This window comes from Macrobrachium nipponense, chromosome 24 (genome assembly GCF_015104395.2).
Source record: "Macrobrachium nipponense isolate FS-2020 chromosome 24, ASM1510439v2, whole genome shotgun sequence".
Lineage (NCBI taxonomy): Eukaryota > Metazoa > Arthropoda > Malacostraca > Decapoda > Palaemonidae > Macrobrachium > Macrobrachium nipponense.
The window spans coordinates 78,796,179-78,810,705 of NC_061091.1; the positions used below are offsets into that span (position 1 = coordinate 78,796,179).

The window sequence follows — 14,527 nt, forward strand, 5'->3', positions numbered from 1 at the left end:
TTTTCTAGACAATTGATCATCTTTTTGTGGACTTTTGGTGACGTACCTGGATCGTTGTTTTGGATTCGCTACTGTGGACTGGATTGGACTTGCTTTTGATTTTTCTTCAAGAATGTCTGATTCAATGGTGTGTGAGAATGTGTGGAATGTAGGCTGCAAGGTGAGGATACCGAAAGCTTCGGTTGATCCTCACCACTGTATGTCGCAAATGTAGGGGTTTTGATTGTTCTATTTCTAACACCTGTCATGAGTGTGAGAGGTTGAATGTTGAGGAATGGAAGACTCTAACTTCTTACTTGAAGAAGTTAGAAAGGGATAGAGTCAGAAGGGCTGCATCTAAGATTGCGGGTAGTAGTACAAGGCCTATTGAGCCTTTGGATAATTCTAACTCTTCTCTTAATTATGATTCTAATTCTGTATCAGGCCCTCACTGGCTTTACATTCAGATTCGGCCTCGGAAATTGCTGAACTGAAAGCTACTCTTTCACAGGATGAGATCCAAAATGGCTACCATGAAAGGTAAGGACTGTGAAAGTGATTATAGTGAAGTGAGTGTCCCCAGTGTTGTGGAGGGGGCGTCTGACCGTCTCTGCGACGCTCCCAGGCCTAGACCTCTTCCAAGCTCCCAAGCCCAGAGGAGAAGGAAAGTCGAAAGCCGTACGGAGGTTGTGGAGAATTCCCCCCGGTCAGGCGTCCCTTCAGCAGGTGCTGTATATAGACAGACTGCTCAGGACCGCTATCGGAAAAGCGTCCTCAGAGAGTGCTTCTCTTCGTCCGCTTCTCCCTCTCCTAAACGAGGGTGGAAGGATTCGGACTTGTCCAGGCCCCTGAAAAGGCACTGGAGAGATCCTGTGTTGGATTCAAGCCCAGAACGCTTTTCGGAAGAAGCGCCTCCTTCCATCAAGAAGGCGAAGAGGGTTTTGACGTCCCCATGATGTGGGCAACAAAACTCCTTCGAGGTCTCCCCTCCTCTCAACCGTTAAAGAAGACGCAGGAGAGGCTTCCAAGAGGATCATTTTGGCGGTGCAGGACAGCTATCCGCTTGGTAGGAGTCCTTTCGAAGGATCCTCCTCGTAAGAAAGACGTGAGACTGCCGGTCAAGAAGACTCGTCTTCCTTCTCCCGCCAGGAGTGAGGCTCCTGTGGGACGTGAGTCTTTTGAGATTTACTCGGATAGAGAGACTTTGGACGATTTTGATTCACCAGACAAGCGCGTCGCGCCAGTCAAGCGCGAGGCGTCCTACAGACGAGAAGCGTTCTTCTAGGATTAGAGCGTCAGACAAGCAAGAAACGCTTTACAGGCGCGAGAGGATTCTTCCCAGATGGGATACGTCTGCCAGACCAGCAGCTTCAGCCGAGCGCGAGGTAAACCACCAGGCGTGAGGATCAGCCAGAAGCGCGAGGCGCCAGACAAGCATCTGACATACAAGTATGTGGCACCAGAAAGGCGCGAGACTCCCCCAACCCAGGCGCGAGGCGTCAGTCAGGCGCGAGACAGTCAGGCGCGAGGACCCCACCAGTCAGGCGCGAGGCGCCAGCCAAGCGCGAGGAGTCAGCCAGCGCGAGACGCCAGCCAGGCGCGAGGATCCTGCCAGGCGCGAGGCGCCAGCCAAGTCGCGAGGAAGTCCGCCAGGCGCGAAGGACGCCAGCCAGGCGCGAGACGCCAGCCAGGCGCGAGGCGCCAGCCAAGGCGCCGAGGGCGCCAGGCCCAGCCGCGAAGGCCGCCAAGCCAATCGCGAGGAGCCAGCCAAGTACGAAGAGCCAGCCAAGCATAGGAGCTCTTTACACTCTCTTAGCCCCTCTCCTATTAGGAGTTTGTCTCCCGTAAGAGAGAGTTTTTGAACAGGAAGACCCGAACGGGAAGTGGCCTCTCCTTCTGATCCGATTTTGGAAGAGGACTCAGAGGACGAGTCTCACGGCAAAGAAGGACTGTCTAACTACAAAGTTTTGACAGCTCTCCTACTCCAGGAATACGGAGATGCATTGATCCCTGCCGCTCCTCCTTCGCCTCGTTCACTTTTTTCATGCTCTAAGACGCCGAAATCGTCGGCTTTCTTGAAGATGAGACCGACGATTTCTATGAAGAGAGCTCTGCAATCGCTGGATAGCTGGATGCTAACCAAGAAAGAGCTAGTAAGGACAGTGTTTTGCATGCCTCCCGCTAGACTTACGGGCAAGAGAGGGATTTGGTACCAGACTGGGGAGAATATGGGGCTCACACTCCCAGCTTCAGCTTGAAGCTGACTTTTCCAGTCTGGTAGATGCATCCAGGAGACATAGCCGTTCACACTGCTAAGATTACTTGGGGTCTTTCAGAGTTGGATCATCTCCTCAAGGGACTTTTTCACATTCTAGAGGTCTTTAACCTTCCTAGGTTGGTCCCTTGGGGTGATGTCCAAGAAGGCTCATGCCCCTGAAGGGCTAGAACCGGATGTACTCCTTGCAATTTTGTCCTGTATTGACAAGGCGGTACAGGACGGTCAGGGGAAGTTTCTTCCTTATTTGGAGCAGGTCTCTTGAAGAAGAGATCTGTTTTTGCGCTTTCTTGACGAAAGCAGTATCCCATTCGCAAAGAGCAGCTTTCTGTTATTCGCCCCTAGGTCTGATTTTCTGTTCCCTTCACAGTTGGTGAGGGATATTTCCCGATCTCCCTCTGACGGAGACCGCGACACAGGATCTTCTCCTGCAATCTTCCAGGAAGAAGAGACCAGTGATGGTGGGGAAAAGAAAGGGGTGTCTACTCCTGTTCGGCCCTTTCGAGGAGGCCTCCCACTAGAGTTACCGCTAAAAGGAAAACGACCGAGAAGAGAGGTCGAGCCTCGTTCCGCCCCTTTAAAAGGGGAAAGTGAAGTGCCGCTCCTCCAAACACCAGTAGGTGCCAGGCTCCGGGGATTTGCGGAAGCCTGGACTCTCATCGACACAGACGCTTGGTCGATGTCGGTGCTTCAGAAGGGATACCTCATTCCTTTCCTGGACAATCCTCCCCTGACGTCAACTCCGAGGGAATTGTCCGCCAATTACAAGGACCCTGTGTTGAAAGATACTCTTCAACAAATGGTGGATCGATGTGTGGGACAAGAGAGCTATAGAGCTAGTGCTGGATCAAAGCTCCCCAGGGTTTTACAATCGTCTTTTCTTGGTTGCGAAAGCCTCGGGGGGCTGGAGACCAGTTTCTGGATGTCAGCGCTCTGAACAAGTTTGTTCAGAAACAGAAGTTCTCCATGGAAACCTCTGCTTCAGTCCTTGCGGCTCTTCGCCAAGGGGATTGGATGGTGTCTCTGGATCTCCAGGACGCCTATTTTCACGTCCCACCGATCCATCCTTCGTCGAAGAAGTACCTCCGTTTCATGACGGGGGGAAGGATCTTCCAATTCAGAGCCTTGTGTTTCGGCCTGTCTATGGCGCCTCAGGTTTTCACGAGCCTTATGAAAAATGTGGCGAGATGGCTTCATCTGAAAGGAATCAGTATATCTCTGTACCTAGACGACTGGCTTATCAGAGCAAAGTCAGAGAAACAGTGTTTGGAGGATCTGACTGTGACACTAAACCTGATAAAGACCTTAGGATTACTCGTGAACCTCGAGAAGTCCCAACTGATCCCCAGCCAGAACTTGGTCTATCTGGGGATTCGGATGGATTCTCGGGGTTTTCGAGTATTTCCTTCTCAAGAGAGACTAACGAGAGGTTTAGAAAAAAGTTCTCTCTCTTCCTAAGGAAGGAACGTACTTCGGCGAGGGAATGGTTGAGCCTGTTAGGGACCCGCCCTTTCCTCGCTCGAACAGTTCTTTCATCTAGGAAGACTTCATCTCCGTCCTCTTCAGTTCTTCCTCAGAAGTTCGTGGAACATGAAGACAGGACTCCTCTCGGACAGTTTTCCCATTCCAGATCTGATGAAACGCCATTTAGAATGGTGGTTACTCCCACTGAGGGAAAACAAGGGTACTTCCCTGGAAATACAGAGCCCAAACCTTGTATTGTTTTCCGAAAGGAGGTTTGGGGAGCAACTTTGGGAAAGAGAGAGTGTCAGGCACTTGGAATGCTCTTCAAGTGTCCTGGCACATAAACTGCAAAAGAACTGTTGGCTGTACACCTAGCTCTAAAGAGCTTCGAACCGTTAGTGAGCAACAAAATAGTACAAGTGAATGCGGACAATACAACCGCTCTGGCATACATTCGGAAGCAAGGAGGTACTCACTCGTATGCCCTTTACAAAACTCGCAAGAGACCTGTTGTGGACATCGCAAAGGAACATCTCTCTATTGACGAGGTTCGTTCAGGGAGTAAGGAACGTGAGAGCGGTACCAGGTCCTGAGCAGGAGGAACCAGGTCCTTCATACCGAATGGACCCTCCACTCAGACGTTTGCCGCAATCTCTGGTCTCTTTGGGGGACTCCTCATGTCGACCTCTTTGCCACGTTCCTCTCGAAGAGACTGGAAGTCTTCTGTTCAGTAGTGGAAGACCCCAGAGCTCTAGCAGTAGACGCCTTCCTGCTAGATTGGTCTCAGGTAGACGTTTACGCATTTCCCCCATTCAAGATTCCTGGGGCAAGTGCTCAGGAAGTTTGTGACTTCAAAGGGGACAAGAATGACCCTGATAGCCCCCTTTTGGCCAGCTCAAGAGTGGTTCACAGAGGTACTGGAGTGGATAGTAGACTTCCCCAGATCCCTTCCACAAAGGAAGGATCTTCTCAGACAACCACACTTCGAGAGGTTTCATCAAAACCTCCCCGCTCTCGCTCTGACTGCCTTTCGACTATCGAAAGACTTGTCAGAGCGAGAGGCTTTTCTAGCAAAGCAGCAAGCTCGATTGCGAGAGCCCGGAGAACTTCCACTATCCGGGTTTACCAATCCAAGTGGGAAGTTTTTAGAAGGTGGTGTAAGTCGAAGAAGTTGTCCTCCTCCAGTACCTCTGTAACAGAAATAGCTGATTTTCTGTTATTTCTGAGAGAAGAATCGCGTCTCTCCGTAGCCACGATAAGGGCTATAGGAGTATGCTATCGGCCGTTCTTTAGGAACATAGAGGCCTAAGATTTTGGGAAACCTATTAAGATCTACATGATCTGATTAGGTCTTTTGAGACCAAGAAGTCTAAGATTACTTCTCCCCCTAACTGGAATCTAGACGTAGTGCTGAAGTTCTTGTCTTCAGAGAGATTTGAACCCCTACATTTGGCCTCGTTTCGTGATATAACGAGAAAATGTTTATTTCTTTTGTCACTGGCGACGGCGAAAAGAGTTAGTGAACTGCACGCCCTTAGTGACAAAGTCGGGTTCAATATAGATTCAGCCATCTGTTCCTTCAAGGAATTATTCTTAGCGAAGAATGAAAATCCTTTGAATCCCTGGCCGAGAAACTTCGAGGTAAAAGGATTATCGGGTCTCATCGGCAGGAACCGGAGAGGTCTCTTTGCCCAGTAAGGGCGTTAAAGTTTTACTTACAGAAAAAGGAACAGTTGGGAGGTTCTAGACAAGGTCTTTGGTGCTCAGTGAAGGATCCATCAAGACCTATGTCTAAGAATGCTTTAGCCTTTTTTGTCAGGAACGTAATTACGGACGCTCATAAGGCTTGCACGGATGATTCTTTAAAACTCCTGAGAGTAAGAGCTCATGAAGTGAAGAGCAGTGGCGACGTCTCTCTCTTTTCAGAGAAATATGTCACTGAAGAATATCTTGGAAGCGACATATTGGAGGGATTGTAATTCTGTGTTTGCTTCTCACTATTTGAAGGACGTGCGTGTGACCTATGAAAAATGTTTTTCCTTAGGTCCTTTTGTGTCTGCGGGCACAATCCTGGGTACAGGAGCTGACAACAATCCTTAATTTTTTACTACTTAAGTCTAATAGATATGTTCTAGACTTTCTGCTGAACAAGTGCAGATACCGCACAGGCGGCCAGTCACTTCCGTTCAGTAAGGAACTCTTGTGATATCTTTTAGTAGATGAGTATTTTTTTTTTTTTTTGAAAAATTATTGTGTGCGTGTGCAATTTGGTTTGAGTTACGGTTGTTGCGAAGAGTTGGGGATAACTCGGAGCAATTTTTAATACTAACATGGTGGTTAGGATCAGGTGGTCGGGATTGGTTGTGTGCTCCTTAATAAGGTGTGTTGTCATATAAGTGGATCAGCACCCATTGACAAAGTCCTTTCAGGCTCTGCCGAGTAAGTGGATAAGACCCCTTCGGCAGACCCACAAGAATTCTTGGCCATAGATCACATATCTCGCTAAAGTTTCTTGAGGTGATGCAGACTACGGGGCAAACACTCACGAAGTCTACCACCTATCAGGTAGGAACCAAGGTCTTTATTTTATACCTACAACAGATGTTGTTTACCTGTCTATTCCAGTAGTAGCTGTCTCTTACCCTCCACCGAAGGGTGCCAATCAGCTATGTATATATCTGACAGGTAAGTTGATTGTATGAAAATGATATTGTTATATACAATAAGTTTCATACATACTTACCTGGCAGATATATACGATTAGGGCCCACCCAGCCTCCCCGCAAGGAGACAGGTGGAAGAGAAAATATATGAGTAGAAAACGGGAATGGTTCCTAGTCCTGCCGCCCAGGGCAGGCCGGCGGTAGATCACCTGACCTACCTGTAGCGAGTGGCGCGAAATTTGAATTTCTGTCGGGGACGACGGAGTCTTAGCTATGTATATATCTGCCAGGTAAGTATGTATGAAACTTTATTGTATTATAACAATATCATAATTCGAAGAATCTGCAGTTAAAAGGAAATATGTACCAACATTGCATTATGTTTCCCAACTAACCAGGATATTTTGCAGGTGGGGAGGGGGGGGAGAGGATTAAGAGAGAAGACAAAGAAGATAGATATCTATAAGCAACAGTAATTGTAGGAGAGGTATAAGCAAAGATGAGAGTGCCTGTAAGAACGTAGGAAGAACTTCATTTGAATACTGTACCTCTATATAAAGATAAAGGGCAATTTCTGTTTGTCTGTTCACTATGCACACCCAGACTATAAAAGCTAGGGCTACCAAATGTTTACCTTAGACTTCCCTTCCACCTAGGAAGGTTTTAGTCAAAATCCCAAATTTGAGAGCAGTTCCTAAGGTGGTCGTAACCCTCTTTTTCATACCCCGTCATTTTTTTACAACTTAAGGAGTTGACAGTTAGGGCTACCAAATTTTCATTATAGACTCCCCTCCCCTCTTGGAAGGTTTTAGTTAAAATCCAAAATTTGAGAGCCATTTCTAAGGGGGGCCTTAACCTCTCTTTTTCATACTGCCTCATTTTTACAACTTTGTTATACATGCCCAGTTTTTGGGTGTTATACACGCCCAGTTTTTGGGGAAGTTGCGATGAACTTAAAATCTATGTTGAATTTGTGTAAGATGAAATTTTTTTTTTTCGTTTAGTTTATAATAATTCCAGAAATTTTTTTTTTTCGTTTCATTTTTTAATAATTCCATTGTGCTAAGTTTGATGGAAAACTAAATCATTGTGTGTGGTTGTAAATATTTGCATCAGATTCCTCAAGTATTCCTAATCTGATTAGTGTTGAAACTGAAATAACTTCACTTTAAATAATGCATTGGTTATTATTAGTTTGATATATATATAAAATATTTTAAAATGTGTATCTGAGAACCTATCACAGCTCTTAGTTGACTAACATCATAAAAAGTCAAATTGCTCTTTACTGTCATTTTAAACTGGTAATGTGACCATAGATTAGAGAGCTCACTTAGTACGTGTCAATCAATTTTCCCACTGAACTGCAAAATCGATCACCACAGATTTTAAGTAATTTGCGTAGTAACAAGATATTCCTTTTGATTTACAGTATGGGAGGGCATGGTGCACTTATTTGTGCTCTCAAGAACCCTGGCCAGTACAGGTCTGTATCAGCATTTGCACCAATTTGCAACCCCATCAACTGCCCCTGGGGTGTGAAAGCTTTCACAGGATACCTTGGGGAGGACAAAGGAGCTTGGAAGGAGTACGATGCTTGTGAGTTGCTCAAGAAGTACAATGGGCCACCTTTAGAGATCTTAGTGGATCAGGTATGTGAAGTGATATTGTGAAATCATGGCATCTTAAAATGCCACCAGTCTGGGCAGTAATTGCATCTGATACACTTTCCTCGTTATTACAACTTTCAGTGCAGAAGGATTTCAGCCAGACTTGATATAATGGTAGACCACTCAAGGGATTTCATATTATGTTGGCATAAGAGGTAGGCCATCATGCATTGATGTACATGAAGGAGGATAATTTTTTTGGCTTTTTGTCAAGTGCGTGTTTTGAACTATTCCAATAATGACAACTCTAGGTTACAAATTTCAGTGATTGTTTCAATTTAGTAAAAGTTGGTCTGGTTTGTCTGTCACATTGAAACTTGTAATGTTAGCTGTTCCTACACAGTTTTACTTAGGACTGTAAAAAAGGAATTGAGATGGCAGGAAGGAAAAAAAAACCAAAAAACTGTAGCAGCGACCTGGAAGAAACGGAGAGATAAATTAGACTAGTAAACAAAAATGTCCTATTACTATATACAATGAAGCCTTGCAATAGGTACACAAGATCTGCTGCAGAAACAGGGCTCACACAAGGATAGTAGCGCCTCAGTGGCGTGGTTGGTATGGTGCTGGTGTGCCACCTCGGTGACTACAAGTTCAATTCTCAGACATTCCAGCGAAGGGTGAAAGATGTGTATTTCTGGTGATAGAAGTTCACTCTCGTCGTGGTTCGGAAGTCACGTAAAGCCGTTGGTCCCATTGCTGAATAACCACTGGTTCCATGCATCGTAAAAACGCCTTACAAACAAACAAACACAAGGATAGTGGAGAATTAAAGTATGTGACATATATTAGGCCAGTCTACGGTGAGGAGATCCTATTCCAGACAAGGAACAGCAAAGAAATGGCGTCCAGAGGGCGGAAGGCGCTAAGATTTTAAAGATAGAGATGGTTTGAACATGTAATGAGGAACGTTTGGTCAGAAGGGCATTAGGTAATTTAGTAGGCCTAAGACCTGTAGGAAGACTTAATAAAACATGAACAAAGGGGGGGCTACATCCCATCAGTCTTAAATAATTATCCTGCCAGTCTTTTGCTTGCTGCTACTTGCTCTCAAATAAAGGAATGGTGGTGATTACTCCATACTGATAGGCCCAAGGCTCACACACATCAACAATTATTCGGCTCCTCTCCCCTCATCTTGAAGATTTCAGAAATTGTCTGGTTGGTTTGATACTGAAAATTAAGACATTATGATCAATGGGTTTGTATGAAATTTTTTTTTTTTTTTTTTTTTTATATATAGCTTGATTTTCCCCAATATAATTTTTTTTTTTATAAGTTTTTTAAATTGTCAAAGCTATGAAATATTAGTTTTTTTTAATTTTTTTTATTTGACATTTAAAGCAGCTATGAAATATCTATTTGAAAATTTGGTGTGATTGGGTCCAACTACCTTGGAATTTAAATATTTTTAGGGTCCAACTACATTAGAATTTAATTTACTACTTAAAATACATAGCTCATGGTTTTCTTTGCAGGGGAAGGCCGACTCTTTTTTGACCCAGGGGCAGCTGTTGCCAGACAACCTGGTTAGTGCCTGTGCTGCTGGAGGTGTACCTGTCATTATGAGGATGCAGGAAGACTATGACCATTCCTACTACTTCATCAGTACATACATGGGAGATCACTTTGATCACCATGCAAAGTTCTTGAAGAATTAGTTCATAAGGTTTATGCTTTCAATTTTCTACAGTTATGATTGATAAGGAATTGTCATGCTATAACCTGTGCTGCTTTCTTAAGTTTAAAGTAATTCCAACTACTTTGTAATAAAATTACAAAACCAAAAAGTGTCTCCTGATTTAATTAATTGCCCTTATTAGTTTGCTACCAGTTACTCTGATAATTATCTTTAAAAAGCTTAAGGTGAGAGACAAACAATACTTATATCAAGAAATATAATTTAGTGTTATAAAAGAAAAATCATCCCAAGTCAATATGCCAAAACAGAATGCTTTTCAAACATCACAGTTCTCAAAAGGTTAATACTTGAACTTCATAACAGTAAATACAATAACAAATTTACAATGGATTTTATGTCAGTTAAAGTTCAGTTTCTTACAGTTTTTTCTGGTTTCATTCAAACTTTTCTCTTTTTCTTCACACAAAAAATGGCAAAATGCATCTGGCTCTTCACAGCATCTTTTTCCTTTAAATTTGATTTTTAAGAGAGATTTGTTCAGTGAACTTGCATTCACAAGTACAGGATGGTGATTAACAAGTGTTAAAAAACAGCCACACAAGAGACATTTCAGGAATAAAAAAAAAAAAAAAAAAAAAAAGCTGAAAGAGTTTCATCAGTACACCCTAAATAGGACAATAATGTCTGAGGTAACTTGGATAAAGAAGTGAAATCACATCTACAAGAACACTTGAAGTAGATCAATGAGATACAGTATTATTAAAAATAAAAGTAGATCAATGAGAAATATATAGAATATGAGTTAACATTAGAGGAAGAAAATGCTCCAAATTAATGGACAAATAATGAAATCAATTATATGGCTGTAAGAAACTTAAAGTTAAGAATAGACTTACATGACAGATAATACATTTGCAGTGGAAGGTGTAGATAAGTGTATGTAATGTCAAGATTAAAAAACAGTTAAGACCGAACCCAAAGTAACTACTAATTGGGATGAAGTTAACTTAATACCTATTAAATAGCATGAAAAAAGGTTTTAATACCTATAAATAACTAGAAAAAAGGTAAAAACTGCATTCACAGACATTCCTTGTTCCTTTTAGGAAGTCCTTTATCAGAACTAGTAATGATTTATCCTTAAGTTCCAAAAGAAGTCAGAGACCTCATCTTGCAGAATACAAAATAAAGGAACATAATATATAAATATAAATCTCATAAAACAACAAATAACAAGTCCAATAATAATGTTTGAGCACATAAGACTCCTGTACCAAACTAAAACAATCTGTACAAACATTTTAGAACACCCAATATATAAGGCACCTTTGGCAGCCAAGTACAGTATACTGCCAGCTTTGATTCCTCAAGTTCATGCATCTTTCTGATCTAATACAGGTTCTATACCACTTCAGTTCTCTGGTAAAATCATATACAGTAAAAAATTAAAATGACACGTACAGGTGTAATTTTTCCAACCCTTAAGAAATCTGAACATTACCTCTTGTTAGCTAAAAAAATATATATATATCCTCTCAAAACATTTCAGTAGCTTTTCTTTGATATTAGATGACAAAATAGTACCTTAACCATACTAAGCTTCAAAAGTAAAATGGGAAACCAACTTTTAATATTCATGCAGTTTGCAGAGAAGTTGAATCCATACTACCATTACCTTCCGATACCTTTGAACCCTTCAAATTTGTACTAGAGGCTGAAGTTAAGAGAGTGTTTACACGCACTGGCTTTTGCTGTTTAAGATACCTTTTCCGTCCGAGTCCTCTTTGCCAGGAATTATACCTCTGTTTCCTTTTGCCAAAGCCCTTCCGATAACGTTCATTCTTTCTACAGAGCCTTGGCCCAACATTCTCATTTTTTGATGTGCCAATGAATGTAAAGGCATTAATTTGATCCTCTGTGGAAATTATGGAATCTGTTGGCGTATCATCGAATGGAGTTGGAACTGAAGAGTTGTTAGGGGTCCTCCTCCTATGAGAATCTGACAGAACACTGCTATGAGACGGAGAACACGTCTGACTTGTGGTACCGTGGAATCTAGAAGGTTGGATCACGGAAGATCTAATGGAATTTGAATGAAAATTATCAAAGGAAATGGAGTTGAGTTTAGAAGGTTGGATAATGGAAAATCTTGAGTTACATAATCCACTAGTATCTAGGTCTAACTGGGCTGGAGCAATTACTGCTGGAAACTTTACTGCTGGGAGCGAAACTGGACCCTGGGTGGTAGTCGTAAATAATGAGGGGACAATTTGAGATGAGCACCAGGTGGTAGAACTCCCAGAGACTGATGTTCTTGATGACTGATGGTATGTCTCTTCATCCATAACTTCCATGGACTTAGCAGTGTATATTACTTGCAGTGCCCCTGTCAAGAAAAAAAGGACGGTCAGTATTTCAAGTTACATCCAGATACATTAATAAGTTCCCTAATACGAACAATCTTTTAAATACATGCTAATACACGTACTTTGAATTAACTTACTTTTCATGGATGTATGCACTTCCATGCCATCATGTATAATGACTATCAAACACTTAGGATGAAAAGGTTTCAACAACAACTACATGAGTTTATAATTTCCACATTCTACCCTCTAAAATCTGGACCATCTTTTATCACCTAACTACAACAGCAAACCTCAACACCAGAAGACAATGGCAAACAAATAAATACTGTATCCCAGATCATGCAGAAAAGAGAAAGAGCAAACACAAATGGAAATACATTAACACCATCTTTTTCTAATCAATTATACAAAGCTATAAGGATTTCCTATAGTACTGAAAAGATTGGACAGTACCTACATATGCCCAACCCCAAGCCCACACTAGTCTCCTCCAAACCTATACCTTCCTTACAGTAAGATACATAGGCTACCCTGTGCAAATGCCACTAAATCAGCAAAAATATTAGAAGCAAGATCTATATCTATATAACACTGTCAGAAATAAAGTTCAATAATAACACTCACTCAAAATACAAATGACCATCAAGCTACCATGCTTTGGAAAGCAAAATGTCTTTGTCAGGATGGTTGCCATATTAATGGTACCAGTCCAATATGATCACTATCACTGCACACAGACGGTTAATACATTCATAGTACTATTAATTAGGTACTATGAAGATAACATGATCCATCCACCTACACTTTACACGTAGGTCACCTATGTTCTCACAAACCTCCTCATCTTTCCCTACAGCACCAGCAATTTCATCAGAGGATTTATTTTAGCATCATTCTGTACGTATGTTAGTGCTGTTTGTTACCTAATATATTTATACAGATTTGTAAGTCCTCCAACCACAATATAAGCACTATGCCACATAAAAGCATACCTTTTTCAGTGCAAACTGTTATGTAAATACATTCACCCGGACTAAATGGCAGTTTGGATAAAACTGCAGAGTCTGCGGGTGAATGTGTGAAGTAAAGAATGAAAGCTCTCTAGTGTAAACAGAGAATTAACTTGGATTTACTGATGTGGAGAGAAGTGGGGAAAGGAAGGGGTACCACTGTAGTCAAGAGCTCAAGTCATTGGTGTGTGATGATGGTACTGGTCCTTCAAAAGCTCAAGAAGGAAAGTGGAGGCAAGCTGCTCAGTATTGAAATATCTGACTGTAATTAATATCATTCTCACTAGAAGCAGTGCTGCATGGAGTGTGCCTGCAGCAAGTTGTGGTTCTACAGAATGACATGAAAAATGCTTGATGTATTGTTTTCTTGACCTCTGTGCAATCTGAATACGTAGGGTAAAACTAAGGGAAGAAGAGTCACTATTGGATGATTGGTAGTTCATGGTGTAAAAGTGTGGAGGGTGTTGGGCAATATGATGATCCTGAATATGAAAAACATACCTCTATATCTGTAGGTATGCTGTATGAAGCCTAGGAAGAGGTGTGGTGTAGCAGCAGTCACAACCTGCACAAGAGCAATATGAACCTCTGCACTTTGAGACATTTATCTGCACCCTATAAGGGGAAGCAGAGCTATTATATGTCAGCATGAATGAAGGCTGCAAGGTTCTGGGTCACACAACATGTCTTCTGAGAGGTATTCACTTATTTGTTTGTTTGTATGGTGTTTTTACGTTGCATGGAACCAGTGGTTATTCAGCAATGGGACCAACGGCTTTACGTGACTTCCGAACCACGTCGAGAGTCCGAACCACGTCGATAGTGAACTTCTATCACCAGAAATACCCATCTCTCACTCCTCAATGGATGGCCGGAGAATCGAACCCCGCGACCACCAGAGGTGAGAAGCAAACACCAAACTAACCACGCCACTGAGGCGCTAGGTAGGTATTTCACTTAAGGCCTTAAATAATTTGCTCCAAGCAAAATCACTTGATCCATGAAGCTTCTGTCCACTAGTTTGGCTTTTCCCAAATTCATCAGTGTAAACAATGGTCTCTCTGTGTTGTAAAAAAGAAAGAAAGAAAAAAAACAGCCCAGATACCTAATCCTGAAAGGTTTCCAAGAACTTTCAAGAACAAACATGACTACTGCATGAACTATGGAGTAATTGAGGATTATTTTCAAAATACTAGGGTCAGAGTGGGTTGGGAAAGGCTAAAGGCCACAAAATCCTGTTGGGGATGTCAAGAAAGAGAAAAAGTAGTCAAGGTTTGGAAGCAAATAATATTTCTCTATGATTTATGGTACCCTAGGTCAGATTAGGTGGATGGATGAGACGGGGTTTGACAGAAGCAGAAAAACTACTGCCACCCCTTCTTCTGACCACCACAGTCTTGGACCTGACTAAGTCGCCCAGACACACTCTTCAACCTCTCACTGATGCGGCTGAAA

At 42.5% G+C, this 14,527-nt stretch overlaps 1 protein-coding gene across 3 annotated transcripts in view; it reads left to right on the forward strand.

Moving 5' to 3' along the window:
• The window catches only part of LOC135205841 (S-formylglutathione hydrolase-like), an 83,732-nt gene that overhangs the window by 60,163 nt on the left and 9,042 nt on the right, over positions 1 to 14,527 (forward strand). The window contains exons 7-8 of one of the 3 annotated variants that reach the window (XM_064237096.1): positions 7,814 to 8,033; positions 9,530 to 9,841. The exons of the other annotated variants lie outside the window; for them this stretch is intronic. Of the exons in view, the coding sequence (XP_064093166.1) occupies positions 7,814 to 8,033; positions 9,530 to 9,712 (403 nt within the window). The 3' untranslated portion in view covers positions 9,713 to 9,841. Of the gene's footprint in view, positions 1 to 7,813; positions 8,034 to 9,529; positions 9,842 to 14,527 lie in introns of those variants that run through there. 3 annotated transcript variants of the gene reach the window in all.